The sequence below is a fragment of the Pinus tabuliformis genome, chromosome 7, assembly GCF_031772625.1.
Source record: "Pinus tabuliformis cultivar Carrire ecotype Pingquan chromosome 7, CPIR1, whole genome shotgun sequence".
NCBI lineage: Eukaryota > Viridiplantae > Streptophyta > Pinopsida > Pinales > Pinaceae > Pinus > Pinus tabuliformis.
In genome coordinates this window covers 139,516,872-139,544,791 of record NC_142293.1, presented here as the reverse complement: position 1 = coordinate 139,544,791, position 27,920 = coordinate 139,516,872, and the positions used below count along the sequence as shown (strand labels likewise).

At 43.8% G+C, this 27,920-nt stretch overlaps 1 protein-coding gene across 2 annotated transcripts in view; it reads left to right on the top strand.

The window, feature by feature from the left end:
• Nucleotides 1-27,920, top strand: part of LOC149246143 (DNAJ heat shock N-terminal domain-containing protein) — a 443,617-nt gene that overhangs the window by 340,210 nt on the left and 75,487 nt on the right. For both annotated transcript variants that reach the window (XM_089457835.1, XM_089457834.1), the window contains one exon: nucleotides 299-406. In XM_089457835.1, coding sequence (XP_089313961.1) covers nucleotides 299-400 — 102 coding nt within the window. In that variant the 3' untranslated portion in view covers nucleotides 401-406. The remainder of the gene's footprint in view (nucleotides 1-298; nucleotides 407-27,920) is intronic.

The window sequence follows — 27,920 nt, the reverse complement described above, 5'->3', positions numbered from 1 at the left end:
GAGATTATACTTTCTTAATGTTACAAATTTTTAAACTTTGGAAAAGAACATTGAAGTTCCAAAAATATGAAAAGGACACAAATGGAGTAAATTTTTTAAGGACGTATGATTTTTTAGGTCTTTGCAAGGATTATGAATGGATATATTGCCTTAGGGTTGTTTCTGACTAAGTCTAAATGGTTAGACTTAGATTAAGTTGAGCCGCCTTTTTATATATCACCTCATCAGTAATGACATAGTTTGCTATCTCTTTCTTGAGTGAAAGAATGTCAAAATAATTTTCAAACTATATTATCAGGGTGCCAAGGAGTGTTATCGAAGGGAGAATAGTTTGCGAAAGGACTCTGGTGAAAGAGTTGATACTCCGCAAGGCAATACTGCCAATTCCTCCACAGCATAATCACAGGTTTAGTACCATTTTACATTCATCAAGCACGCATGACAAAATAACCACACATAATCAGAGGTTTAGTACCATTTTTCATTTATCAAGCTTGCAGAACAAAATATGTAAATAAGCTTTGTTTTCCAATGTTTATGATAGTGGTTGTAGATAATTGCTTTGAAATTAACACACATAGTTAATAGTAAACACCTTTGTCTAAATTATAAATTATTTAGTATTTGATGGAATTAAACTATCTGCTTTGAATTTGATAGAATTAAATGTGTAGCTTCTGGGTTTGAATCAAAGGTGTTTCCTAATTCTACAGTTTTACATTATTCCATCACAAACTGAAAGCAACACATTACAGTTATTGGATTAGCTCTTTTACATCCTTTTCCAAAATTTTATTTGTCAATAAACCTATCATATGCTGCTTAGATAGAAGGCCCTGAAGTATGGGTCCATTAGAATGTTCATATCTTGTTTTATCATCCATTTGATAGAATTAAATGAGTTGCTCGTGGGTTTGAATGAAAGATATTTCCTAATTCTACAGTTTCAAATTGTTCTATTCAAAACTGGAAGTAACCAATTACAGATAATGAATTAGCTCTTTTACATCGTTTTCCAAAATTTCTGTCAATTAACCTATTGTGTGCTGCTTAGATAGAAAACCATAAATATGGTTTCCTCTTTACCCTGAGTATCCAAGACTACCCGGTAGAGCCCATTCCATGCAAGAAAATTCAATACTACCCCGTTAACATGCTCAATTACTTACTTTTTTTACAACTCAGTTGATCCGGACTTAAATAGGAACGCAACAAATTACAGAGATAACCATAAATACAGAGATGAGATAACCATAAATACTGAGATGCAGCGGAAATAATACTTCATTTCATTACTGTAAAATACTGAAATATGCTTACAAACAGAAATGGAAAGAAACCAGCTAGGGCGATGGTAGCTTATCTCTGAGAAGAGATGTGGCGGCTACATGCCTCTGAACTGTGTTACAATGAGGCTCGAAGGCCTATTTATTGTTGAGAAACAATGGAAAACCTTTCACATCCCAAAACCTAACCCTAGAAGATGAAACGCCAAATTGTGGGCCCCGTTTGGGTAAATTGGTACATCAATTTCCCGGGGTCGTAACTTTGGCATACGATCTCCGTTTGACGCGTACGATAGCTCGTTAGAAAGATCTATCCGAGTACTACCACTTTGGGAGGCAACATCGGTCCATGGACCCATGTTGCCCCAGATTCCCAAAAAAACGTCGTTTAGGGCCTCAAAATGGCTCCAGAAGTTCAGGATCCGAAAAACTGCTAAAAATAGTAAACTGTGCTACAATTTAGGAAACTGAAAGTGTTGAAAGAAACAGTTGTGGGGGTCCAAATGGGATAGGTGGGTGGCCACCAACATCCACCTGGATCATTCCTCCCCCCTTAGGAAGCAATGGTCCCCATTGCGTTGAGTTCCTCCATCTGCTGAACTTGTCCTACAATCTTTGATGTGTCCAGTAATGGTGAGAAGCATGGTCGACGATGGTTCATATTGAACACTTGGTGCAGGCAAAGGAATGGAGGAATGATGTGCTCCAAAGCATTGTTCCCCACAACATTGGTACTGCTGTAAGGACCATGTCAGAGTGGTCTGAGCTTCTGATGGGTTCTGGTAAGGTGTTCTCTCTGCAGATGCAACCAGACTTTGTTGCCCACCTGAAACTTGTGTGGTATCTCTGTGGGTGAGGAGAAGTTGTTCCTGTGTTCTATCATGACCGTATCCCTTTGCTACTGCTGCTGCATGGAGGAACCCTTTGCGGGGGTCATGGATGTGATGGCAATCTTCCCCTTACTTTGGGAGTGAACCAGACAGATGAATTTCCTGGTCTGGGAGATGAGCTTGCTGCCTTTCTTAGCGGTGATCAAAGATGTGGCGGTAGGTGGGGCTACCTCCGGTATCCTGTATAATGAATTATTCAAAGAAATAATGACAGCTCGAGGCCTGGACTCATACACCGCATGTCGCCTCCACAAGTATGGTTGGCCTAATAGTACATCGCAAACATCCAGAGGCGTAACATCACATAATACCTCGTCTGTGAAGGGCTTGATGCTATAGGGAAGGCGGCACTGCTGGCAAACTTTGAGATCTCGTCCTTCATGAAGCCACCCGATACTGTACGGCTGTGGGTGTGGTGTAGTCGGTAGGCCCAACCGCTTCACAACCTCTGCTGAAATTAGGTTCTTTTGGCTACCATTGTCGACAATGAATTGTAGCGGTGAACCCTTCACCCACATCTGTGAGTGGAAAAGACGCTCCCCTTCTTCTGGATCTGTAGGTTCATTCTTCTGGATCTTGGCAATGGCAACAGTGGCGCTGGGATCTGCATCAATGATCTGCTTCCCTTTGCCATTCCCCTTGTCAGGTTCTGGCTCAGGGTCAGAACATGCATCTGATTCAGAAGCCTTCAACTCGGCCACCAACGACTGCTTGGTCCGACACTCACTTGTGTTATGAGTGGGACTCTTGTGGAACTCACACCACTTTCCTGTGTCCTTCAGCTTCATGGTGTTGTTCTTTTCTTTCGGCTTCGACGGGTTGCCTTGGGTCACCCCACCTTGGCTTTGTCCTTTGGGCTTCGGATTTGCAGATCCAAAGTCTCGCTTCTTCTGTTTGAACTTTTGCTCGATTTTGACAGCGTATCGGTATGCTGTGTCGAGTGAGGAGATGTTCAAGAACCCCATCTCTTCCTGGATGTATCTATGTAGGTAGCCGCGGTATTTGAGTACTAGATGCAGCTCGGAATCTTTGATACCCAACTGTGTGTGAAGGGTGTGAAAAATCTTGGTCTCGTCCCTGCCGCAGTGTGGTCCATTTGATGTATTTGTCCTCATAGCTTCCGACAGGGTAGTACTGCTCCTTGATGACATCCTGGAAGTCATTCCAAGTGGGTGCGGCTGAAAATAGTGAACCTGTACTTTCATCCTTCTGCTCGCAGTAGGTTTCCCACTAGTCCTTGACGTGGGGCGCTGCTTTGAGAAGAGCGAAAACAATCTTTTCCCGACTTGAAAATTCGTGAACAGAAAAATACCCATCTAACAGATTTAACCACTTATCTACGACATCTGCGTCTATTTGACCCTCAAAGATGGGGATTTCAAAATTAACTTGTACCTTAAACGATGTGGCGTTTCCAGAGTCACTGTTGGAAACTGATGCGTCGCCTCTGGGTAGCCGCTGAAGGAGTTGCGCAAAGCTATCCATCATCGCGTTCCTTTGCCGCTCGAGCGCTTCTTCAAGCAAGATTTTGATAGGATCTCCTGCCCCCTCGTCTTTCTTCTCATTCGCCATGGGAGGCCGTCGGGATTTGCGAGGCTGGTCTTGCAAAGGTTCGACCAGTTCAAGCCCTAACTCCTTATATCCCGACCTCGTTGGGGACATGCAAAGAAAAACAGAGAAAAAGCAGACCGCTCTGATACCACTGATCTGGACTTAAACAAGAACGCAACAAATTACAGAGATAACCATAAATACAGAGATGAGATAACCATAAATACTGAGATGCAGCGGAAATAATACATCATTTCATTACTGTAAAATACTGAAATATGCTTACAAACAGAAATGGAAAGAAACCAGCTAGGGCGATGGTAGCTTATCTCTGAGAAGAGATGTGGCGGCTACATGCCTCTGAACTGTGTTACAATGAGGCTCGAAGGCCTATTTATTGTTGAGAAAAAATGGAAAACCCTTCACATCCCAAAACCTAATCCTAGAAGATGAAACGCCAAATTGTGGGCCCCGTTTGGGTAAATTGGTACATCAATTTCCCGGGGTCGTAACTTTGGCATACGATCTCCATTTGACGCGTACGATAGCTCGTTAGAAAGATCTATCCGAGTACTACCACTGTGCGAGGCAACATCGGTCTATGGACCGATGTTGCCCCAGATTCCCAAAAAAACATCGTTTAGGGCCTCAAAACGGCTCCGGAAGTTCAGGATCCGAAAAAATGCTAAAAATAGTAAACTGTGCTACAATTTAGGAAACTGAAAGTGTTGAAAGAAACAATTGTGGGGGTCCAAATGGGATAGGTGGGTGGCCACCAACATCCACCTAGATCATCAGTTTTGCAGTTGTAGATTCTTCAGTTTTGGAATACAGACGTTGTATTAATGGATGATTAGAGGAATCTTTGATGATGTACTATAAGCTATGAACACAACAGTTGTATCACTAGGTGATCTGGGAATTTTCTATATTATTCTCTGACTTAAAGTGACATGGATATGAAGAATTGTATTTTCACTTGTAAATAACAGTTCATGAGTTTAATGATGGAAACGAGTTAGGTTTTTAGCTAGAGCTCTGCAACCTCACGGATGTACAGGCCCCTGCCGCCGCCATCTCTGAAACTTACAGGAACAACCCAGGCTTTGCAAGGCCAGAGGCCGGTCTACGAGTGACACACCTCGATGGCTGCGCCTGCAGGAGGGGAAGGCTCTGCCTCCCCTCCCTCGAATGATACCTTCAGCGGAATAGAAAAAAATGCGCCGCCGCCCCCTCCTGAAACCAATCGCGAGAAAAAGAATAGGAAAACTCATGAGTACGAAATCCCTGCAGACAAGGTGGCAGCCACGGACTCGGACACAGAACAGGCTCCAGAAGGCTCTGCGTCACAGCCAAAGGCGACTTCGGCTACCTGCATTCCCAAATCGACAGAGCGCATCAAGATCGAACTGCCCAGTCACAGGATCAATGGAGAAATACAGTACATGCAAGACCACGCTCTGATAGGCAAATTCTTGGGATTCTCGCCGACAGAACGTGCCCTGAATGGCTGGATAGCATCCAAATGGAAACCCAAGGGACAGGTGACACTGCAATTAGGACCAAAGGGCTTTTTTACAGCCATATTTAACTGTCTGGAAGATAAGACCAAGGTATTCGAAGGCGGCCCTTATTTTTTCAACTCCTCTGGGCTTTATCTCACAGAATGGAAGCCCCGTTTTGACCCAAACAAGGAGGACTTCAGCTGGGCTCCGGTTTGGATCAGAATGTATGGTCTACCAGTGGAATATTGGAAGGAGGACACACTTACAGACATTGGCAACAGACTAGGAACCTTCATCAAAGTAGCGGAAGAGACAAAGAAGCGCAAGTTTACCTCATATGCCAGGATCTGCGTCAAAATGCACCTGACCAAGACTTTAGCGGAATCGGTAAGTCTCCTTCACGAAGACTTTGAATGGGAACAAACTTTAGATTATGAGCATATTCCCTTTCGTTGCCGTAAGTGTCATGCCCATGGGCATTTATTTAGAGACTGCCCTCTAAATCAATCCTCCAAAGCTCATCCTTCTGAACCTCAAACAGATGCTGAAGGCTTCATCTCAATACCCAACCGCCGTAGACATCCTAAAAAGCATCAAGGAACCCATGAAACCCCCTTCCGTATTGACGCCAAGAACATGTTCTCGCCTCTTGCCAACCAGTATCCACACAACAGCGAGACTCTGCACTCCAACCCCCAACCCTCTTCCTCCCAGGCTCCCATTGCAAATACTACAGCAGCTAAAATCAGCTCTGAGCGCTCATCCCAATCTCTTCCAGAAGATAGCCCTAAGGATGATTCAATGCCTGCTGACCCTTTGGAAGGTAAAGGGAAAGCTCATATAGATTCTAAGCATCCGGAATCTGATATGGACATGGATGCAGCTATAGCTCTAAGTCTACATACCTTAACCGAAGAGGAGGAACAGAATACACCCAGCAACATGGATCAGGATCCGGAGAACATTATCATAGAAGGCATAGACATTTTAAAACTTGAAACAGCTTGTAAGCAAAAAGAATACAACTCCATTCCTCCATGGCAAATTGAACGACTGGAAGGAGTCTTAACCAAAGTTCAGCACAACAAACATCTAGGTATACAAGGTGGAAGTCCATGGGACGCAAAGAAGATTCTCAAAGAAAACAAAAAGAGAGGGCGCAAGACGGACTTGCAAAGAACCATTGCTGTAGGAGAATTGCTTGTGGAATCAGGGCGATTCCCTAAGCTGACAAGGTTCTACAAACCCGCATCACATTTACCATGAAGCTAGTCTCATGGAATGTAAGAGGACTAAACAGTCCCTCAAAAAGTAGGATGATCAAAAACTTGATTCAGAAAGAAAAACCGTCGCTAGTTTTTCTTCAAGAAACAAAAAAAAGCACAATAGATATGGACAAGGTCCGAAACAAAATATGGGCAGGCAGTAATCTAATGTCAGTCGGGGCTTCAGGTGCATCAGGAGGATTAGCAATATTATGGAACCCAAAAATCCTTAATCTTTACGACTTCCATGCTGCACACTTTCTCATACAGGCTTCCTTTCATCTCATAGGAACTCAGATTCATGGTCAACTAACCAATGTTTATTTCCCGCAAAATAATCAACACAAATTGGATCTGTTGGAAACACTGTCCAGGTTGAATGAAAATCGACAATTCCCGCTATGGATAAGCGGGGGGGACTTCAACATCATCAAATCGCTGGAGGAAAAAACAGGGGGAAGATCACGGCTGGAATCAGATAGCAAAGGATTCAAAGACTTCATTCAGGACAATCATTTAATGGATATTCCTACTTCCAATGGCATTTTTACCTGGACCAACAAGCGCAGCGGGGTCAATCACATTGCCTCTAGACTTGACCGATTTCTCCTTTCAGATAATGCAATCCACTTAGGCGGCGACTTCAACACGTCAATACTACCACACGGAGGATCTGATCACTGGCCCATAATGCTCCAGTGGTCGAGGCCGGGAGCAAAATGTAATCGACCCTTCCGCTTCGAGGCTTTTTGGCTTACTAACACAAAATTCCGCCAGATCGTGGAGGAAGCCTGGAAAGCTTACAGACCTCCAGAAGGGGCCAAAATGTTTCAATTCCAACAAAAACTGAAAAACCTTAAACAGGCTCTCAAAAATTGGAACAAGACTCAATTCGGCAACATACAGGAAGATCGACAAAGATTGGAACATCAAATGGAGAATCTCCAGCAAACTATTATTGAAGAAGGACGCACAGAGGAACAGACACAGCAAGAGCAGATCCTTTGGCAAAAATTAGAAGAAAGAAGAAAACAAGAAGAAATACTATGGCAACAGAAATCTCGAATCACCTGGCTAAAAGATGGGGAAAAAAACACAAATTTTTTTCATAGAACTGCTGTACAGAGACGAATGCACAACAACATCACCTTCATCAACAATCAGCAGGGCGAAAGAGTAGAAAACCATGAAGACATGGAGAAAGAGTTAACACAATACTTCCAAAATATTCTCAAAGAGCCAGAAGGAAACAGAGATGCAGAGATCAAAGCCATCACTCAGCACATTCCTAGAATCATCACTGAGGAGCACAACAATAAACTACTACAGCCGACATCCCTAAAGGAAATTGAGGAAGCTATGAACCAGCTCAAAGATGGCAAAGCCCCAGGGCCGGACGGGTTCACAGCAAACTTCTACCATGCATTCTGGGATCTACTTAAAGAAGAAGTTTGGGAGCTAGTGGAAGAATCGCGAAGCATGCACTGGATCCTCCCAGCTCTCAATACCACCTTTATAGCACTTGTTCCAAAATGTGCAGAACCAAGCAAGCCTGAAAGCTTCAGACCAATTGCATTATGCAATGTCATATATAAGCTTATATCAAAAGTCATTGCAAACCGACTCAAACCGCTGCTACCCTTGCTCATCTCCCCGGAACAAACAGGATATGTTGAGGGACGGCAAATTATGGACGGGATCGTTCTCTCTAATGAAGTGATTCACTCTCTCAAGATTCTCAACAAACCAGGTATGCTCCTCAAGTTAGATTTATCAAAAGCTTTTGACAAGCTTAGTTGGAACTATATTCAAAAAATGCTCATCGCTTTTGGCTTCAGTCATACTTGGACACGATGGGTCTACAACTTAATCTCCTCCCCAAGCTTTTCAGTTTTGTTAAACGGTTCTCCTTCACAACCTTTTCGGCCATCAAGGGGCATTAGGCAAGGGGATCCATTGTCGCCTTTTCTCTTTGTTCTTATGGCAGAGGGGCTAGGCAGATTGTTGAAGGCAGCTATATCCACTCAAATGCTAAAAGGAATCACAGTCCATGGCTCTCCTCCTCACTCCCATCAACAATTTGTTGATGATACCCTGCTTTTTGGCCATCCATCCTCCAAGGAAGCCTCAGTTTTTAAGTCTCTGCTCTCTATCTTCTCAAACGCCTCGGGAACCTCCATCAACTCTTCGAAATCACATCTGTTTTTCTTCAATACACCCCTCTCCACTCAAAGAAATATTGCTAGAATTCTGCAGTTTAAAATTTCTAAACTTCCGTCAACTTATCTTGGAGCCCCTCTCGTTGCGGCAGCCATCAACCACTCCTCCTGGAAGTCACTTATAGACAAATTTGAATCAAAACTCTCACTCTGGACGTATCGAGCTCTCAACACAGCAAGTAGGCTCATATTAATCAAGTCGGTTCTCCAAGCCTTGCCGATATATCTCTTTTCTCTTTTAGCTGCACCTAAATGGGTCCTCAAATCAATCCGTAATCTCCAGCGCAATTTTCTCTGGGGCTCTTCGGGTCTCAACAGAAAGTGGGCACTGGTCAAATGGTCTGAAGTATGCAAACCCAAATCAGAAGGGGGACTAGGACTTAGAGACCCGATGCATAGCAATGAAATCATGGGAGCCCGCCTGTGGTGGAATTGGCTCACCAAGCCAAATGCCCTATGGGCCAAATTGTGGCAAGCCAAGTACGCACCAGGTAGCCAATGGAATGATCTAATTAGAATTAACTCCACTATACAAGGTTCTCCCATATGGAATGCCGCTAAACCACACAGCAAATTTATACAAGAACATTGCTTTTGGGAGGTGCACTCTGGAAACTCAGCAAAATTCTGGGAGGACTCGTGGCAGCAGCTTCCCCCACTGAATACAATCTTTCACAAGCCTCTATTGCAAGAGAAAATGCAACAAACAGGACTCACACAAGTTAATCAGTTTTGGCAGCATTCTGAAAGCATGGACTTCAGAACCTGGAAAAAGGCCAGCCTTTGGCAAGATAATTGGCAAAGCGAAACTTATGAAGAAATAGAGGAAGAACTCTCATACAGGAAAATCAGATTCTCTCCTCAACTTGATAGACTTCGATGGGGACATAAACACAAAGGCACATTCACAACTCAAGAAGCCCATCAGCTCAGACATAATGGAAACCAACCATTCAAGGACCCGATATGGGAAAAGATCTGGAGACCAGAAATATGGCCCAAAATTTCCACATTTCTATGGCTACTCAGCAAACGAAGAATATTAACGTGGGATAATCTGACAAAACGAGGTTTTGTAGGGCCATCTAGATGTCCGAACTGTAATACTGCCTCTGAAACGATAGGACATCTTATGGAGACCTGCTTGCTAGCCAAGACAATCTGGGGAAAAGTAGAGAGCTGTCACATGAAAACAGATGTCAAGACAGAAGATATAACAGAAAATTTAAGGAAATGGAACCCCTCTCCCTACAAAAGCCCGCTACTAAATCACCTGTGGAGACTCCTACCAGGCTTCATTTACTGGCTTCTCTGGAAAGAACGGAATCACAGAATCTTTAATAACGCTTCTCGGTCATTGGAAGCCTTATGGACTATCCTCACTAATCAGTTGCAAGAAACTCTGTCCCTCAAAGCATGGTCAGATACGGACATGCCAACCACTCCATTAGAAAGCAAGATCCTGAAGGCTTGGAACATAAAGCTCTCAATGATCCAAAAAGATGATGTCAGATCCACCATCAGCAGCTCCTCTCCCTCCAGCTGGTCCCCCCCTGGGTTTGAGTCCTACAAGATGAATTTTGATGGGGCGGCCAAAGGAAATCCTGGTCTGGCAGGTTATGGAGGACTCTTTCGTAACCACGCAGGGGAAATAATCCAGATCTTCTATGGAGCTTTAGGTAAAGATACCAATAATGTAGCCGAACTAGAAGCTTTATGGAAAGGAGTATGCATTGCAGAACAGCACAACTATTTCCCTTTGGAAATAGAAGGGGATTCTTTAATTCTAATCAACGCTGCCCAAAGACTCCAAGCCGGATCACCGGCAGCCAAGGTGGCAGTGAGCTGGAGACTATTAAGCAGATTAGAATCATTGGAGGAGAAACTACACACCACTCAAAGTATAGAGTTCAAGCATGTAAGAAGGACAGCGAATAAGGTGGCAGACATATTAGCCAACAAAGGAGCCTCACAAGCCATCTCATATTTCACGGGCTCTCTGAACAACTCCAAAGATAATAAGCTCAATCATGACTGTATATCTCAAGCGAAGAAGGATCTCATTGACCCGGATGCGGGTGATTAAGACAAGCAAGAGTGGCACGGGCCATCACGTGGCCGGGTGTCAAGACCTCAAGGTGGGACGGTACCACGTTGCAAGAAATTCAAGGGGAGTAAATAAGGCGGAGGCTGGCAAGGGGATGGCATTAATGCCAGTCCTCTCGGCTCGAGGGAAGCAGGTAAGCATGCGAGGGAGGAAGGAGGTTAAGTGGAAGAGTATGGCGGGTTTGCAGGTTACAAGCGCGTCTGGTTCTGTGACCCTCCTCTGTGCTCGCCGCAAGGTGAAAGCAGAGCCGAGGTGGGAACCTGGCAAAGGTGAGACGGCGGAGAGCACAGGGAAAACGACGGTGAGTTCTCTGTTGAACGTTTGGTTGACATTCCTTGCTGTTAGCGAGGTGAATTTGCAGGGTCATTGGGTACGCCAGATGCATTTGCTTTGTCACTGGGTTGGTAAGGTCTGTGAGGAAGATTTAGGAATTAGGAGTGCGTTCTGGCAAGGGGCACTGGTCGCCCGCTCGTGGAACGAGCCCTCAGGACTGGTTCTGGTTCCTGAGCGAGATTGGAGGCCGCATTCGGACCTGCCACTGGGAGCAGCGTTGATTTGGGCGACTATCCAGAGCATTGACGGTGACAGCATGCCGCGAGACAGGCTGCGAATGGGTAGCAGGAGAGGAGGAATTCAGGGACGCGCTCCGCCGAGAGATGACCATCACTCCCCCTCTTCCTCAATTGAGGTCACCTCCCATCCTCGTTGGTTTCAGGACAGCAACGACGAAGTGGGAGGGCAGAGGGAGAGTAGCCCAGCTGAGGGAGACAGTCGCAGGGAGCCTCCAATTCTCAGGTATCGCCTCCCCTGTCCGCATGTTAATTCCTCTCTGATTGTGACAATTGAAGTTGAACATGATTTGGAGCCTCAGCAACAAAAGCAGCACAACAGCAGGGATGAATCCCCTATTGCCTGCCTGCCCATGGGTGGAGAGAGCGGAGGAGTTCAGCCTGTGCTTGTACCGGGGATGGGATGGTCTGTTCCGTATACTGCAGGAGAGAGGAAACTGGAAAGACCAGGCCTCCATATGAATCCAGACGCAGGCCCCTCGGTTCCCGTAAACCTTCATCCGCCGGATTTGAGCAAAGGAAAACAGAAAATGGAGGACTTAGATTTCAATTTGGATTATGTTGCTGATTCCCTGGTGCATGCGGCTCCCTGGCCAGGTCCAAGGGAACTTGCCAGAAATGACAGTCCTCACAAAATCATCCAGCTCTCGGATTCTGAGAACACGCTTCACTTCGGATGCCGAATTAAAGAGCAGCTCCAGTCTACGAATGAAGAATGATGTTGCTATGGTATTTTTGGATTTTTGTCTCAATTTCCATATGTCGGCCTTCCTGTCCAAGTGTCCAATGTATGTGTTCAGTGTTATATGTCTGTGTCCAAGTGTCAATATGTTTATGTGTTTCTTCTGTTCAGTCCAGCCATGGACAGTTTATCAGTGTCATGTAATAGAGCTCGCGGGTGCTGCAATGTGGGCAAGGCCAAAGAGACTGAGAAATCTTAAACCTTGCCCTATGTAATCTTTTTGTATATATGTTTTACACAGTTAATAGAAGTAGTCATATTCAGAAAAAAAAAAACAGTTCATGAGTTTAAATAATGTAACGGGTTCATAGGATAAAGATTTGGGTGATATGAAGGTATACTAATTGTGCCTTATGCAAATGCAATTGTTCTGAGAGAGAAAATTTACTTACAATTTATCTGTCTAAAATCATATCAAGAATTACAAGTTTAATGATTACCCACAGCTTTGAAGTATATGAAATTCCCAAAAAACTATGTTTTATAGTAAAATAACAAATTGCACATAAAAATCATAAGATGGGGAATGACAAAAGAAGGTGTTGTAAATACAGGATGAGTTTTCCACTTCACCCCATACAAAAGAAGATCCTGTGTTATGTTCCTCATACTCTATGAAAGCCACAACTTCTTTTTGTAAAGATATTTAAATCCTTAAGAGATAGTTAAGATCAACTTGGTCTAATTTGTCTTTAAGTAAAAGTGAATTTCTTTAGTATGTGTTGCCTCTAAAATATAGCAGGTCTTGTAAGGGGAGCTCACAAGACAAGAACTAGACCAAGGGACAACAATATGAGGTGTGGCCCATTGTCACCACAGCCACTACCTCCTGCTCTTTAGTGGACTTTCACCACAAGGGAGGCTTCCCTATATTAGGTCACCTAAAGGATTTGGTATAGTGCAAGGGATAAAGGTGACAAGATAGGCCTAGGAGGGAATGTGTAATGTCCTCAATTAAATTAAGTTTGCGAAGATGAATTTCTATTTTTGCAATTGGGTGTTGGAAATATTTTGGCATGTAAATTTACGAAAAGTGGGTGGAGGGAGTCCCCACTTAATTTTTGGAGAGATGGAAGCCACCAACATTAGAGAAAAGGAAAGATTAAATTGGTAGTAGGATGTGGGGGCCACACAAAAAGGGGAATTCAAACCCTTTAGGAGAATCAACTTGCTAAGAGAAGGAGGTCGAAATATTGGATGGAGGGACCCACATGAGGAGGCAAAATGATATTATAAATAGAAGGAGCATAGAAGCTATTGGGGCTTTTTGTTCACTCATCTATTTCCTTTGTTGCTCAAGTTGTTTAGTTGGGTCACAAGTGCTGCTTAGCACAAAGTTCTCCAAGGGGAGAACTCACCCTTCTTTCGGTGGACTTTGAGTGCCACCCTAGGGAGGCAAGCTATTGCTAATTTGGTGAGAAGGTTTGTGGAGTATTGTAGCACATTTCAGCAGATTCCTTCAGCCAATTCATACTCTAGGGAGGACGCAGTAGAGAAATTGTACCACTCATTCAGCTAACTTTCGAGGGTGTTTTGCCAGGAGAAAATTAGTGGAGTTGCTTGAGGGGGAGTCTAGCCTTTGTGGAAAGTTTTGGAGCTGGAGGTGACTGCTATTGAGGGGAACAAATTTATCTTCCTAGGGCCTGTGCAGGGGGTCACTGGACAACGTTTTTGTGGAGCTGGGTTTAGCTATCTTGTGCTAGGACTTGATGTGAAACCTCTCCCGCACATCTAGCAAAATTTCCTTTATCATTCTTATTGCAAATTGAGGAGTGATAAGAAGGATTTCACAAATCACATCATTGGGGGACGCAGTCTTGGTTCAGGAGGGCGTAGTGCCAAAAGAGGGAAATTTTGGAAGGTTAGAATTAGCCAAAACCCTTTCTGGGTTTTTGTGGGTTTGTTGAGAGGAGTTCCGAGATAAATTTGCAGAATTTTCCAGGCAGTATTCAGACCAGAAATCTCCTTTTTGCTCAGAGTATGTTTTATTATTTAGCCGATAATTGCACCATTTTGTTGGTTTTCGGGTTAGTTGGTTTGGCGCAGATTCCTTTCTAGGTTTGGTTGCATATTTTTGGGAGAAGCTACAACTTCGTTTTCAGTCGATTTCAGGCACCACAGATAGTCATTCTTAGCATTTCCAGTGCCACAACAATTGCCAATTTTTGGGTCTGCACAGAAGGATATTGGGCTGAAGTTTCCTAACTCTTGGGGGTCATCTCTTCCACCCGGGTTGCCACAACTAGCTTATGCAAGCCCAGGTTCACATTTTCCTTGCTATATGTACTCCTTACAAATAATATTTTAATAAAATGGCTCAGCTTATTTGCCTAGATTCTTGGAATTTTTAATGGTGCATGCATATTTGTGATTCTATTTGCTGTAGCCTAGTTCATGTCTATTATTCGCTGTAAAATTCAATTTGGAACATTACAGTGGTATCATAGCCATGATCTTGGCCCAATTGTGGGTAGTCAACAAGAACATGGGAGGATTGGGTATGAATGCACAGTGACAGGTGATACCTTAGACAAACCCATGGCTCAAGGAAAATTCAGTGTGCAGAAATTTTGGGGTGTAGTCTGTTGGGACAATGAGAGGTTGGACCACTTGAGGAGGGTGACAGAGCAAACCCATCCTTGCCGTTTCGGAAGAGGCACTAGAGATGTGCAGGCCATGGGGACCCAACCATTTGCATCATATGGGGAAAGTCGATAGAACTAGGGACAATTACAGGGTGAGACTAGGGGGCGTTTTTGCTGGTGGAGACTTGGATATAGATATTTGGAGCCTGAAGAGGAGGTTGAGCACAAGGTTGAGGACACACGAGATTGTAGGGAGCATGTAGATACACCCAGTGTGATGTAGGATTAATCCTCGTTGGAGATTCCCTTGACCACTCCGGTTGATATCTTAGTGGAGAGAGTAGAGCATACATCAATAGTGCCATCGGTTGATGAGGTGACCGAGGGCATGTGCAGGTTTTTGGGTGATAGTAGCACACAACAGATGGGGGAGGTGCCAACAGATGTATTCCCCGTTGATGGGGCACTAGGAGATACAGAGGTATTAGATGATGGTCGTCCACAACAGTTCCATCGGTTTCAGGCTAACCTTCTAGAATTAAAAAAGAATGTCGCATCTGTGCGAGAGGCTATTCTGCAACAAAATGAGTTGGAGGGCATGAGAGCGGTTTTTGCCGAGTCCACGACCAATTTGACTCACTTTGGGGAGCGGTTGGATTCCCTACTAGTGCAGCTAGAGTGCACTTTGGAGCATTAGAGTCGCTGTCTTCAGGCGTACATAGACGGGGTTGGAAACACTGTTAGGTTACGTTTGCCGTTGCAGAGAGAGAGACAAAGCTACCTAGTCAAAGTTCATGTGTTGACCAGAATGGCGAGATGAGATGACCTGAGTTGCACAGGGTGCAACATCCGCATGCTGGAGTTGTTCTATGTGCAGGAGTTTGTGCATTCGATCCCTCTATTGGGGTTGGATGGCGAGAGATTCTAAGTTGGTACCCAATGGAGTGGGCTATGGAGATGGTAGTCGGCCAGGTGTAGCTCAGCAGGAGTTTCCAGGCACTGGGGATGCCGAATGCCCAGACTGGCATTGGGATCTAGGAGGGACCACCTATCATTTCCCAGGTATACCAGTTGACTACAACATGGATGATATAGTTGACCTAACAGTTAAGCACGCACATTCGCTAAGGGAGTTTTGGTCAGTACTAGTGGCCAACCAGTTTGTGGGCAGACTCCTTGGGTTGTCTTGGTATGATGCTTGTGCATGGGATCACAGGATGATCAACATACTATGGCAAGAGTTTGTCAGAGGAGGTGGCCTCAATAGGCCACCAAACAGTGCCTTGTATGGAGTTGGGGATTCCTCACACTTGCGTGGAGCACGGAGGACACAGAGGAGTAAAGCAAGGGTGGCATCGCTACTGCTACCTAGAGAGATTCACTTCTTGGGTCCCTCAGGGAAGATTTGAAGGGGAGATCCACTCATCGAAGAGTATGGTGATGCGATAGTGGAGGTGATGATACCAGACAGGTGCGGGCCGACGCATATGGGTACAACTTTAGACCATCACATCCAGGGATGGGTAGGAGCAATTAGCATGGAGCAGTGGTTTGCAGATGGGCACGGAGATGCATGGGGGTGTGTCGTAGTATGTTGGACTGCGTTTTGGAGTGGGAGTGCCTCACATCACATTGAGTACATGCGGGGAGTGACATGTGCAATGAAATAGGCGGGACGATATAGGATAGTATGGTCGCAGCCGAGGTTATCCAGTGGTGTACAGGGACAAATTGCTGTGTACAGTGTGGCATGTCAAGGAGTGGAGTGATACTAGGTGGTATACAGTGGCAGATGATGCGACACAGCGGGCAGTTGGGGCGTTACCTCCAAGGAGACTTAGGGACAGGAGCAGTAGGTGTACCATTGGATATAGCTCACCTAGGATCAATGAGGTTATGGTTGGGCATTTGGTGACACCGTGTTTAGCTGAGACAGGGCTTCGAGGGGGTTGTTAGCATATCTGAGGCGGAGAGAGGCTCATCCATAGGGTTACTCTCCCGTTTCCTTGCGGACTTTCGATCATACCTTTGGGGACCTACCCAACCAACATCGTCTAGTGTTACTTACATTCGCAGAGCATTTTGTTGTTGTTCCACGATGCTCTTTGTTCAGGCGACAGGACATGGGAGGCCAACCCTAGGTAGTTGGGTGAGACCTTGCGGGTCATGGGCGGAGAGGAGACTCTCCAGTTGAGACACTTGATGGATACACGAGATGATGGATACATGCTTAGGGATCAGGTGGCTAATTGCCAAGGTAGCATATGTTCCACTCTTCGGCTCACACGTGGGGAGGTGATCGTGAGGGAGTTGCATGATGCACTTTTGGCAAAACAGTATGCGGCGCTACAGGAGCCTTGTTGAAATTTCTAAGTCTATCCGTTAGAAAATTAATCTGTATTCTGCTGGTTTATTTCTTCTACTTGTAAATTATGAACAAGTTATTTAAAAGATTTAAATACTGAAATAAACACAATACAGCCACAACATCTACAGATCATCAACTGAAAGAAAACAAGCACACAAGTCACACCGTTATTTTTGGACAAATGTCCTCGGAAAAATTGAATGCGAGAAAACCGATGCAACTATTCTGAGGGTTTATATTATTATGCAGTCTTTCTGAGTACAATTGGGTGCCTAACCGGCTCACCTGACAGAGAAAAATACACGACAACAATACCTCTATATTGGGAAACAGGTATTCAGAAACCTGTCCCACGAAACTCTCTCCGGCACAACTGAAGCTCAATGTTGGCCCTTCTGGCCTTTGCGTCAGCCTCCTGTTGACCTGCATCAACTCCAGAACCCTCTGTGTCAGCCCCTTGAGGCATTGCGCAACCTTTGGGATCCTCTGCGTCACTCCAGCAGCCTCTGCGTGGATGACGCAGTCCCTCTGGCCTCTGCGTTGTCTCTGCTGTGCTCTACGTGACCTGAACTGGCTGTTGCTTTTGCTCTCTCTGCTTCTGCGCTGGGCTCTCAGTAGTAAGTACTGCCTCTGCCTCTCTCCCCAATACTCACTACCCCTCGCTGCTGATCATTGATTCAACTTTTCTTAGCAACCCCGCTCTAGCAAAATGAATGACTGATCACTCTGGTGTTTTTTCCAGCTGACCCTCAAACCTCCTCTTATACTTTTCTTGTTGGTCCTTCAACGACCGAGATTAAATCTCTAATCAACAGATAAGATTAGATTTGGCTTGATCCATGACTTTTGGAACCTTCTAACCCATTTTTATATTAATACCCATTAATATTTTATTTGTCCTAATTTTAGACTTAGGAACTCCATTAAAAATAATAATTATTTTAATATCTCCCAAACCGGGTTCAATTTGTCCAAACCATTTCTGGGTCTTGGAGATCTCATGTGCTTTAACCTCTCCACCAATTTTCATGGCTAGAGCACATCCGATGCTACCCCAAATCAACACTCCCTCTTAGCGAGGATTGTGCTCTAGTAATACTCCTCACTGAGCATCACTCTGATTATCTGGCACCAGTACCTGTGCTGATGCTAGGCCTCCCCGCCCAACATCCTCTGCACTGCTACCCATGGCCCTGCCATTTCCACTGCTACATCCGTACGACAACTCCCTCTGCATCCGTGTTTTTGTTGGTCCATCCTCCCAACACTACATCCCCCTCTCATCATGCTGCATCGTGCTACCACATGCTGCTACTGCACTGCAACTCAGTTACCGAGAAGTAAGTAACTGCTCCACCGAATAAGTGCTTTATGCTGCTAACAAGTGCTCCCTCTACTGACCTCTGCGTTGCTGCAACAACTCCCTGCATCTCGCGCCATTGCACACCTCTCTGTGCCATCCTGCACTAGTACAACACTCTCGTGCCTCTCACACTATTGCAGCCTGCTAGCCTCGTGCTCCTCGGGGACTCTTGCATTGTAGCATTCTCTGTCGCTTCATCCGCATCCATCTCTACGTACATCCGCCAATCCTGCTACTCCTCTTCGGGGCTCCCGTAGCAAGGTATAATCCAAGAGGTTGGGTACCTCAAGGATCCTTCCCCTCATCGCCTATAGTCCTCCTAACTACAACTCGATGTCTCCCCACTTCTTCTCAAGTGGCACATGCGCATTCATGGCACAATCATCATCCTCCTCGGCTTCTTTCTCCGCCCTCGCTGGCGGTGCCTTCGAGTCAAAAGCCTCTCCCTTACTCTTCTTCCTCGGACACGGGTTCGCATAGTGACCCAATTCCCTACAATGGAAGCACTTGACCTTGGAGAGGTCCTTCTTCTTCCTCTTCTCCTGCTTTCCTGCAGATGCTAGAGTCACATCCACTTCCTCTTCCTTCTTGATCCTGAACCCTTTGCCACTACTTCCCGCCTTGGTCAGCCATCTGATCTCTTCTTGACGAAGAGCTGCCCACAGTTCTTCCTAATTTGGAAGACTCGTCCTGCCGAGTAAGCTCTGGACAAATGTCTCTCAATCCTCAGAGACTGCGTTAAGTGCAGTCCTTACCATCAACTCCAGAGACGGCGTGGCCCCTATGGAAGTCAGTTGGTCACAGATCTCCTTGAACCGACCAAGGAAGACATCTATCTACTCTCCCTTCTGCATCTGGTATGACCTTAGCTAATTCTCCAGGACCATCTTCCTCTGCACGGAAGTATGCTGGTACAATGTCTTCAAAGTGTCCCACATCTCCTGTGCCATTTCCTTCTCGGCAATATGTGGAACCACATGATCCTTGACCCCATTAAGGATGGTACACTTTGCCCTAGCCATTGCCTCCTTGTACCTTTCATTAGCTACCAGGTCAACTGGGATAATCATCACTCTCAAGGTGAAGCCCTTGATACAATGTCTGTCTAGAATGGACAAGATCCTGGCCTTCTAGACCACAAAGTTGGATGCTCCGTGCATCCTGTCTTGATCTCTCAGCCTATTCACGACCATCTCGCTGCTCTTGTGTCGACTCCTCTGAGTCTCTCTACTTCCCGCCTCGAAGTTCTCTGTTCAACTCTTGCTGAGTCTCTCTACTTCCTGTCTGGAAGTTTTCGGTTCGACTCCTCCGAGTCTCTATACTTCCCTTCTAGAAGTTCACTTCTGGACTCCCTTTGAGTCCCAATTTCCCCGCTGGAAATCCTTCTGCCAACTGTTAAGTCGCCCCTCTCCGATCGTCTGTGCAACTACAACATTGATCCAGATTTCTTGGCTAGAAATCCGCCTCGGCAGCAAATTCCTCTATCTTGATCTTGCCCTGTTAGGTATTGTTTTGACCACAATACCCGACCAGCTTCGCTCCCACAAACTGCCCACAGCTTCCTTCACCCCAGCAACTAAAGGATTGAGCCTCTTGGCTTTGCGTAATCCGGACACTGGCAAAACAACTCCCTCAGCCAACTGTGTCAGCCCTCCTGGCCTCTGCGTGAGCCTCTCTCTGCCCTCCTTAGCCTCTGCGTTGCCCCCTCCCTAGCCCAGACCGATGACGTAGTCCCTCTGCATCAACCCTTCCTCTATTGCTTCTGCAAGGATCAACTATTGTCACTCAGGACAACTGATTCTGCTACAAATGCTCTGCTCAGCTGATGCCTTTAGCTCTCCTGTGATCTGCAACCATGCTCTAATACCATGTTGAATTTTCTAAGTCTATCAGTTAGAAAATTAATCTGTATTATGTTGGTTTATTTCTTCTACTTGTAAATTCTGAACAAGTTATTTAAAACATTTAAATACCGAAATAAACACAATACAGTCATGACATCTACAGATCATCAGTTGAAAGAAAACAAGCACACAAGTGACACCGTTATTTTTGGACAAATGTCCCCGGAAAAACCCAATGTGGGAAAATTGGTGCAGCTATTCTGAGGGTTTATATTATTATGCAATATTTCGGAGTACAACTGGGTGCCTAACCGGCTCACCCGACAGAGAAAAATACATGGCAACAATACCTCTATATTCGGAAATAGGTATTCAGAAAACCTGTCCCACAAAACCCTCTCCGCTGAAGCTCAGCGCTGGCCCTTCTGGCCTCTGCATTAGCCTCCTGCTGACCTGCGTCAACCCTAGGACCCTCTGTGTCAGCCCTCTGAGCCATTGCGCAGCCTCTGGGATCCTCTGCATCACTCTAGCAGCCTCTGCGTGGATGACGCAGTCCCTCTGGCCTTTGTGCTCTTTGTTGGGCTTTGCGTGGCCTGAATTGGCTGTTGCTCTCACTCTCTCTGCTTCTGCACTAGTCTCTCAGTACTGTCTCTGCGTCTCTTCCTAGTACTCACTGCCCCTCGTTGCTGATCACTGATTCAACTTTGCTTAGCAACCCCGCTCTAGCAAAACGAATCACTGATCACTCTGATGTTTTTTCCAACTGATCCTCAAGCCTCCTCTTATACTTTTCCTATTGGTCCTTCAACGGTCGAGATTAAATTTCTAATCAATGGGTAAGATTAGATTTGGCTTGATCCATGACTTTTGGAAGCTTCTAACCCAGTTTTATATTAATACCCATTAATATTTTATTTTTCCTAAGTTTAGACTTAGGAACTCCATTAAAAATATTAATTATTTTAATATCTCCCAAACCAGGTACAATCTGTCCAAACCATTTCTGGGTCTTGGAGATCTCATGTGCTTTAGCCTTTCCACCAATTTTCATGGCTAGAGCACATCCGATGCTACCCCAAATCAACAAGCCTAAGGGACAGTGGATGGCAGACTTCATCTACAGGAGGGTGCTCAGACTCTATGCTATGTCGAGACGTATCCTTAGGAGTTGGGATTGCCTATTTTACTGTATGTGCTGGCAAGAGCATGGTAGATTAGCATGCTTGGAATAAGTTCTTAGCAATTGGGGTCCACCTATGGGAGACATACAGGGGTCAGATATGAGGGTCAGATGGGTTTTATCAGGTAACAATGCTACGCACTGGCAACCCATGGGTAGTGGGAGTTGTGAGGTCCCAGTATGGTTAGGGGATATAGGGATCCGGTTGGCGAGAGGATGACTCCACTTATCGGTGAGCAGGATTACAATGGAGTGTGTTCCAACTTTTTCCCAGGTTGACACATGGGGAGTCACCAAGACCTTCGTCACATGGCAAGGCAAGTTGCAACTCAGGATCAAGGCTAGTCATGGAGTGGTGCATTGAAGAATTGTCCTCACAGATTGGTCATAACGCTGATCATGACAGATATAGCGACCGAGCGTTACCGGAGAGGAGGGTTCGGTACGAGCATGTTGAGCAGTTTTGCATGACCGGGTTGTCACAATGGTAGCAAGATAGGTTCCTTCTGCGACGAGCAGGGACTTCTGGCATAGCAGGGTTGAGTAGTCTAGCTACCCGTAGAGGTGAGTTGGTTTCTACAGGGGAAGGTCATCCAGATCTTCCATTTGGTTTTAGTGACTCATTAATGGTGTGGGGAACTTCACTGGTGTGGCAGGGTGATCGGTAGGAGGAGATTAGGGGAAGCTCGGGCAAACGAGGGTTCAATCCCACCAGGATTGGATTGCATCTTCAGGAGTCCACCCCTGAAGTGCACAAGAGGGACTATTCGATAGAGCAGTTTCATGAGGAGATGATCAGGATCATATACTACCATGATGCTCTACTTAGTGGCGGCATGTAGAGGGCATCAAGAGCCTATGATGAGCTGGACAACAAGTGGAGTGGGGGATGCTTCACGCTGATCAGGATGGCTTGGGATCCTGGCAAGACAGGGAAGAGATTAGAGATGACCCGGTGGTACATTTGGGACCTGTTGACCACTACCGGTCAACTACCCATGCAGTACACTCCCTTTTTCTTTGCAAAAGGGGGTAGCACTTGATCGACATGTCCGTGCCATCTTGCAGTCATTAGCAGCTTGATTGATTTAATTGTAAACCCAATCTGCATGTATGAATTGTAAATAATCTTAGCAGATATGGGTCGTGTATGTAAATTGCCTAGGTGGACCTAAGTTTCTAATGGTAATCTACGTCCCGGAAGGTTTTTCGTCTCACCGATCCATGATCGACAGAGTTTTCCTTCAGCCTGACCCCAAAGCCGGGATGGATTTTGTCATTAGAATTTTAGGAGAATCCTAGTGTGTTAATCTGCTAGATTATAATTGTGTCGCAGAACTGGGTGGTTTATGAGGGTCTGTGTTAAATGGGTTTTTCCCCTTAAGATGTAAAATTGTTAAAGTCATGATGTAAAGTGTCTTGAGGGTTAGGAAATGTTTTAATCCCTCATAAGTCCTAAGTCCTAGGTCCTAGGGAATTTTTTCCAAAGGCTAAGTTCGAGGTTCCATTTAAAAATGAATTAAAAATTAAAAAATTAAAAATAAATAAATAAATAACTGAAAAATAAAAAATAAAAAATAAAAATAATAATAATAAATAAAAAATAATTTTAAAATAAAGCAAAAACCCTAAAAAATAATAAAATAATAATATTTTGAATAAATACATGCAAAGTTTTGTTTTTTAAAAGAATTAACAAATTCGACGGATGAGATTAAGGGATGTCTTGATCCTCATCAACAGTCGAGATCATTTCGTCATGGATCACTTGAACTAGCCATTGGGATCTTTTCCTTTAAATAGGGTGCTAGGGGTCATTTGAGATCATTGGATCTGTGAGTCTTGTACTGAAGAAGCTCTCTTGCAATTTGTTTCTGGTTAATAAAAGAAGACTTTGGGGTTCAAATCTTGCTGGTGTTACTCTCTGGAAGTGCTGTGAGCTGTTTTATTTTCTGCATATTTTATTTTTCAGCCATTAATAATAGCTTATTGTAGAGTATTGTGAGCACAGGTATCTTGTTCACTTGCTAGGGTTTGAATGGTATTAGGGTTTCTGGAGTAATGGCAGGTATCTCCATTGCTTTTTGAGATCTAATATTATTTTCTCTATCTTTACTGATGGCTGAAGTGAGCTATGCAAGAAACCCTTATTGAAGAAGATTAGCGGGTGTTTGGGGAAGTTCTCAGCTGAACCAGCCAACTCCCGCAAGCATTTTTCTTGCTGAGCCCAGCTGGTTTTGATCCTGGGTCTATCATTCAGTTTATTTTTTTATTTTTTATTTTTATTTGCATGAGAGATTTTCTGAAGTTCTTCATAGTGAAAATCTAAAATTTTCTGAAAATACTTCTGCTCTTATTGCATAAATCTGGCCGTTAAAGGGTCACAATCTGTAAATTAACCAGCTTTTTGGGGTTTCAAATTTTGTTTTATGCATGTATTATGTTAGGGTTTTTCTTTTTTCTTGCAGATAACAGGTACATGTGATCTAGAAATTTTCGGGGTTTCATCAAACAAATTTTGAGCCAGGTAAAGATTTAAAGTTTTCATTGGCGCTGGCTAACTCCTTCAAAGCCTGCGTGCTGCAGCCTCTCTGCCAGCCGTCGAAGATCATTCCTGGAACCTGTAAATCTGCTTGAGACCTGCATATTTGCCTCATCCCCACCTGCAATTCCGCTGCACGACTTTCTGCCGGAAAAGGGAGGTGCTGAAACGTTTTGAAAAGGGATAGCAGTGTTTTTTGCTGGCATTACGGCTGAAGCATTACGCCATTAGAAGCCCGCACAAGGCAACGGATACATGTTGGCAATAAGATCAGTTGTTTTTTCAAAGCTTCTTCAGCAGTCTTTGCGTAGCTGCTCCATTGGAATCACGCCATAACCAAGCCGTCTCAGATCTGAGCAGTATTAAGAAGGTTAATTTAAAAAAAAAAAAAAAAAAACGCAGGTATTACGATCAGCACGTCGGACGTTAACTTGAAAATATCCACGCGTTCTTCTCAACGCCGTCTGGTTTCTGAAGGCTGAATGCTTTCAAACAGCGGCGTGAAATTATATCAGGCATCGATCTCTTTTCTTAAATTTTTGCGTGGGCGTGACTGTGTGAAAGCATCAAAAAAGACGCATCATTTAGAAGCCTCTCAACGTGATCTTTTCCTCGCCGAATCAACGTTAAGGTTCTCTGTCCGTCCAGCAACTCACGTGCTGCGTGGACTGAGGTTCTTATTCCCCCTCACGTCATTGGCAAATCTTCAAGTCGAAATCTTCCCACTGCTTTTCTACTGCCGACCTGTGCAAAGCCCGTCGAAGCTCTCATCATCCGCCAAGGTTTGGACATTCCACGCAGGCTTCACGTATTTGGCTGAGTAAATTTCTGTGGATGAGTGTCAAAGTCATTCCGCGCGGGCACCTGGTAAGACGATCTTCCGAAACGCTGGTAAGCTTTCATATCATTTCTCCTTTACGATTTAGTTTGATTATTTTCGTTTTAGTTTGATTTTATTTGAAATATATATATATATATATATATATATATATATATATATATATATATATATATATATATATATATATAAAATAGATTTAGGTTTAGGTTTTGTTTAAATGTTAGATTTAATTTAATGAAAATAATAAAAAAGATTTAATAAAGTTTTTCGTTAGATTTTTTTTAGGTTAGAGATTTAGTTTTAGATTTTAATTTAAATTAAAGTAGATTTTAATAATTTTGAGTTTTGTTTCAGTTTAACATTTAGTTTAGCATTTGTGAAGTTTTATTTAGATTTTAATTTAGTTTTAAAGTTTACTTAAAAAAAAAATAAAAAAAATTGGTTTAGAAATCTAATTTTTGATTTAGTTTAATTTGATTTTATTAATTTGGCTAAATAGTTAGATTTTATTTCATAAAAAAAAAAAAAAATTAAAAAAATTTGAAAGAGTATAAAAAATATTGTGGAAATTTTCTTTTGCCAGATTCAGTTATTCTCGGGAAATTATCGCGTTATATCTTTTATGTTGAGATTGAAATTTTTGATTTATGCTAGTCTGCATACGAATGACCATCTTAAAGATTTAGCTGCATAAAGGTGATATCTGGTTAATGATTCATGATTTGCGTGGTTGTTTAAAGCATTCGTCTCTTCAGAATTTTTAATTACTGGATATTGTTATTGAGCTTTGGTCATTATAAGAACTTTGTGGTTTTAACAGATATCTTGCGCTGTTCTAAATTATTTGATGACAAATGATTGCTGTTCACGGTTTATATTTCTATATCATCTAACAAGTAATCATTTTAAAACCAAATCTCTTAAGGCACTGATTTGCTAAATTAATTAAATCTTTTTAGTGCTCATCATATCATGTCTCCCAACCAACTGGTCAACAGTTGGTCTTCGTCATTTCATAGGGTCTACCCCCCTTAGCCGCGGGAGACATGCTTAAACGGAGAGATCGGGGATCAGAATGACAGCCCCCGGTCTGAGGGTTGTCGTGTCAATCTGTGCGACAACAGGACCCTGATATTATGTGCAAAGACTGTTGGGGTCAGTTGATCGAGAGGGTGCTTGTTCAGGCATTGCTTGAGGAAAAGCAATTTTTGGTGGGGAGGACTGTAATGTCCCCAATTAAATTAATTTTGCTAAGATGAATTTCTATTTTTGCAATTAGGTGTCAGGAAATATTTTGGCATGTAAACTTTGGAAAAGTGGGTGGAGGGAGTCCCCACTTAAGTTTTGGAGAGATGGAGGCCACCAAGGTTAGAGAAAAGGACATATTAAATTGGTAGTGGGATGTGGGGGCCACCCAAAAAGGGGAATTCAAACCCCTTAGGAGAATCAAATTGCTAAGGGAAGGAGGCCGAAATATTGGATGGAGGGACCTACATGAGGAGGCAAGAAGAAATTATAAATAGGAGCATAGAAGCTATCAGGGCCTTTTGTGTTGAAGGAAATGTAACTAGGTTTGGTTTTCATAAATGTACTCTTGATATTTGTATTTATTCAAGAAAAGAAATATTATTTTTATAATACATGTCAATGAGTTTCTTGCTCATTGAAATAGGTCTAGCACATGTTAAGTGCTATAGGTGAGTCAAATAGTCAAAAGGAAATGTTGAAGGCCTTAAGGGCATGTTACACCATGTATGAATATGTATTAAAGTCAAGGGAATACCTCCAAGCAAAGTCAAGTCTCCCCCTATGCAAAGGCACCATCAAAGAAGCTCCTTCAAGCATAGAAACCATCCGAATTCTACTCAACAAGTCAGCCTACTAACAGTTAAACAAGTCCGCCTAAAAGGAGGGACAATCCTCTATAAATAGAGGCTGTCCACTCCAATACAACGCAATCAAGGAGCTCTAAAATCAGCAAAGTAAGGAGGCAAGAAAAGGGTAATAAAAGGATGAGAAAAAGGTCTCCAAGGACAGTGAGGAAGAAGGAAGAAACATCGAGCCTTAGAGGTCTGTTCTAGGGCTTATTACAGTCACACGTGCAAGAAAAGGAGGGCTATCTGCGGTCATTACAACAACACTATCACAGTCACATATCTCTCATTGTTTGGGCTATCAAAGTAGGCCTATAAGGCCTCTCTCTCAAGCGAAGAAGAGGCTCACTCAAGCGAGGAAGAAAGGAAGACTCTATCATAAGAATCTAGAAGGAATCCTCCCACACGTGTGAGAAACTAGGGCTGCACTATAGTCATAACAAGTCTGCAACTACACATCAAGAAGGAGCTCGATTGGACAAGAGAAGGAAGGTATCCTTATAGATGAAAGACTTCACTAAGTATCAAAGATATGTATCTCTTCTAGAGCTAGCATAACAAGGACTATCACCAGTTACCGGAAAAATGAAGCGCTGAAAGAAGGAGGATGAAGTGCCGGGGAACAAAGTGTTGGAAAAAGGAAGGACTTGACTTGTGCTTGGAGGATATTCTTGTCAAGGATCTGCATTGATCAATAGAAGCTTCAATAAGAGAAATTCACAAAAGGGTTTTCCTCTCAAGAGAAGAGAGGTTTTGGCCCTGGAAAAGAGCCAATATCTTGTGTTCTTGTTCTTATGTTTTGGTAGCAGTTTGATGAAGCACGCACACATGCATTAATAGTAAGAAGAAGAAGATTAAGCTAACAAGAATAGGTAAAAAGGCTCCACAAATTGTTATCAAGTAACGAAGAATCACACTACGCCTAATTTGCCCTAGATTCTTCAACATGGTATTGGAGCTAAGGTGACACATCAAGGAAAGGGCAGCTCAAGAACACTTATCAAGGAAGGACATCTACAAGGTTGAAGCATCAAGCCTAGAAGTCTCAATCACTTCAAGGACAAGAGGGTCTCCAATCCATCATTCGTCAAGGAAGTCTACATAGCAAGAAGGAGAGCCTTACATAAAGGCACATACAAAGAAGATCAGATCGAAGCAGGACCTACATCAAGCTACAAGTCATCAAGCA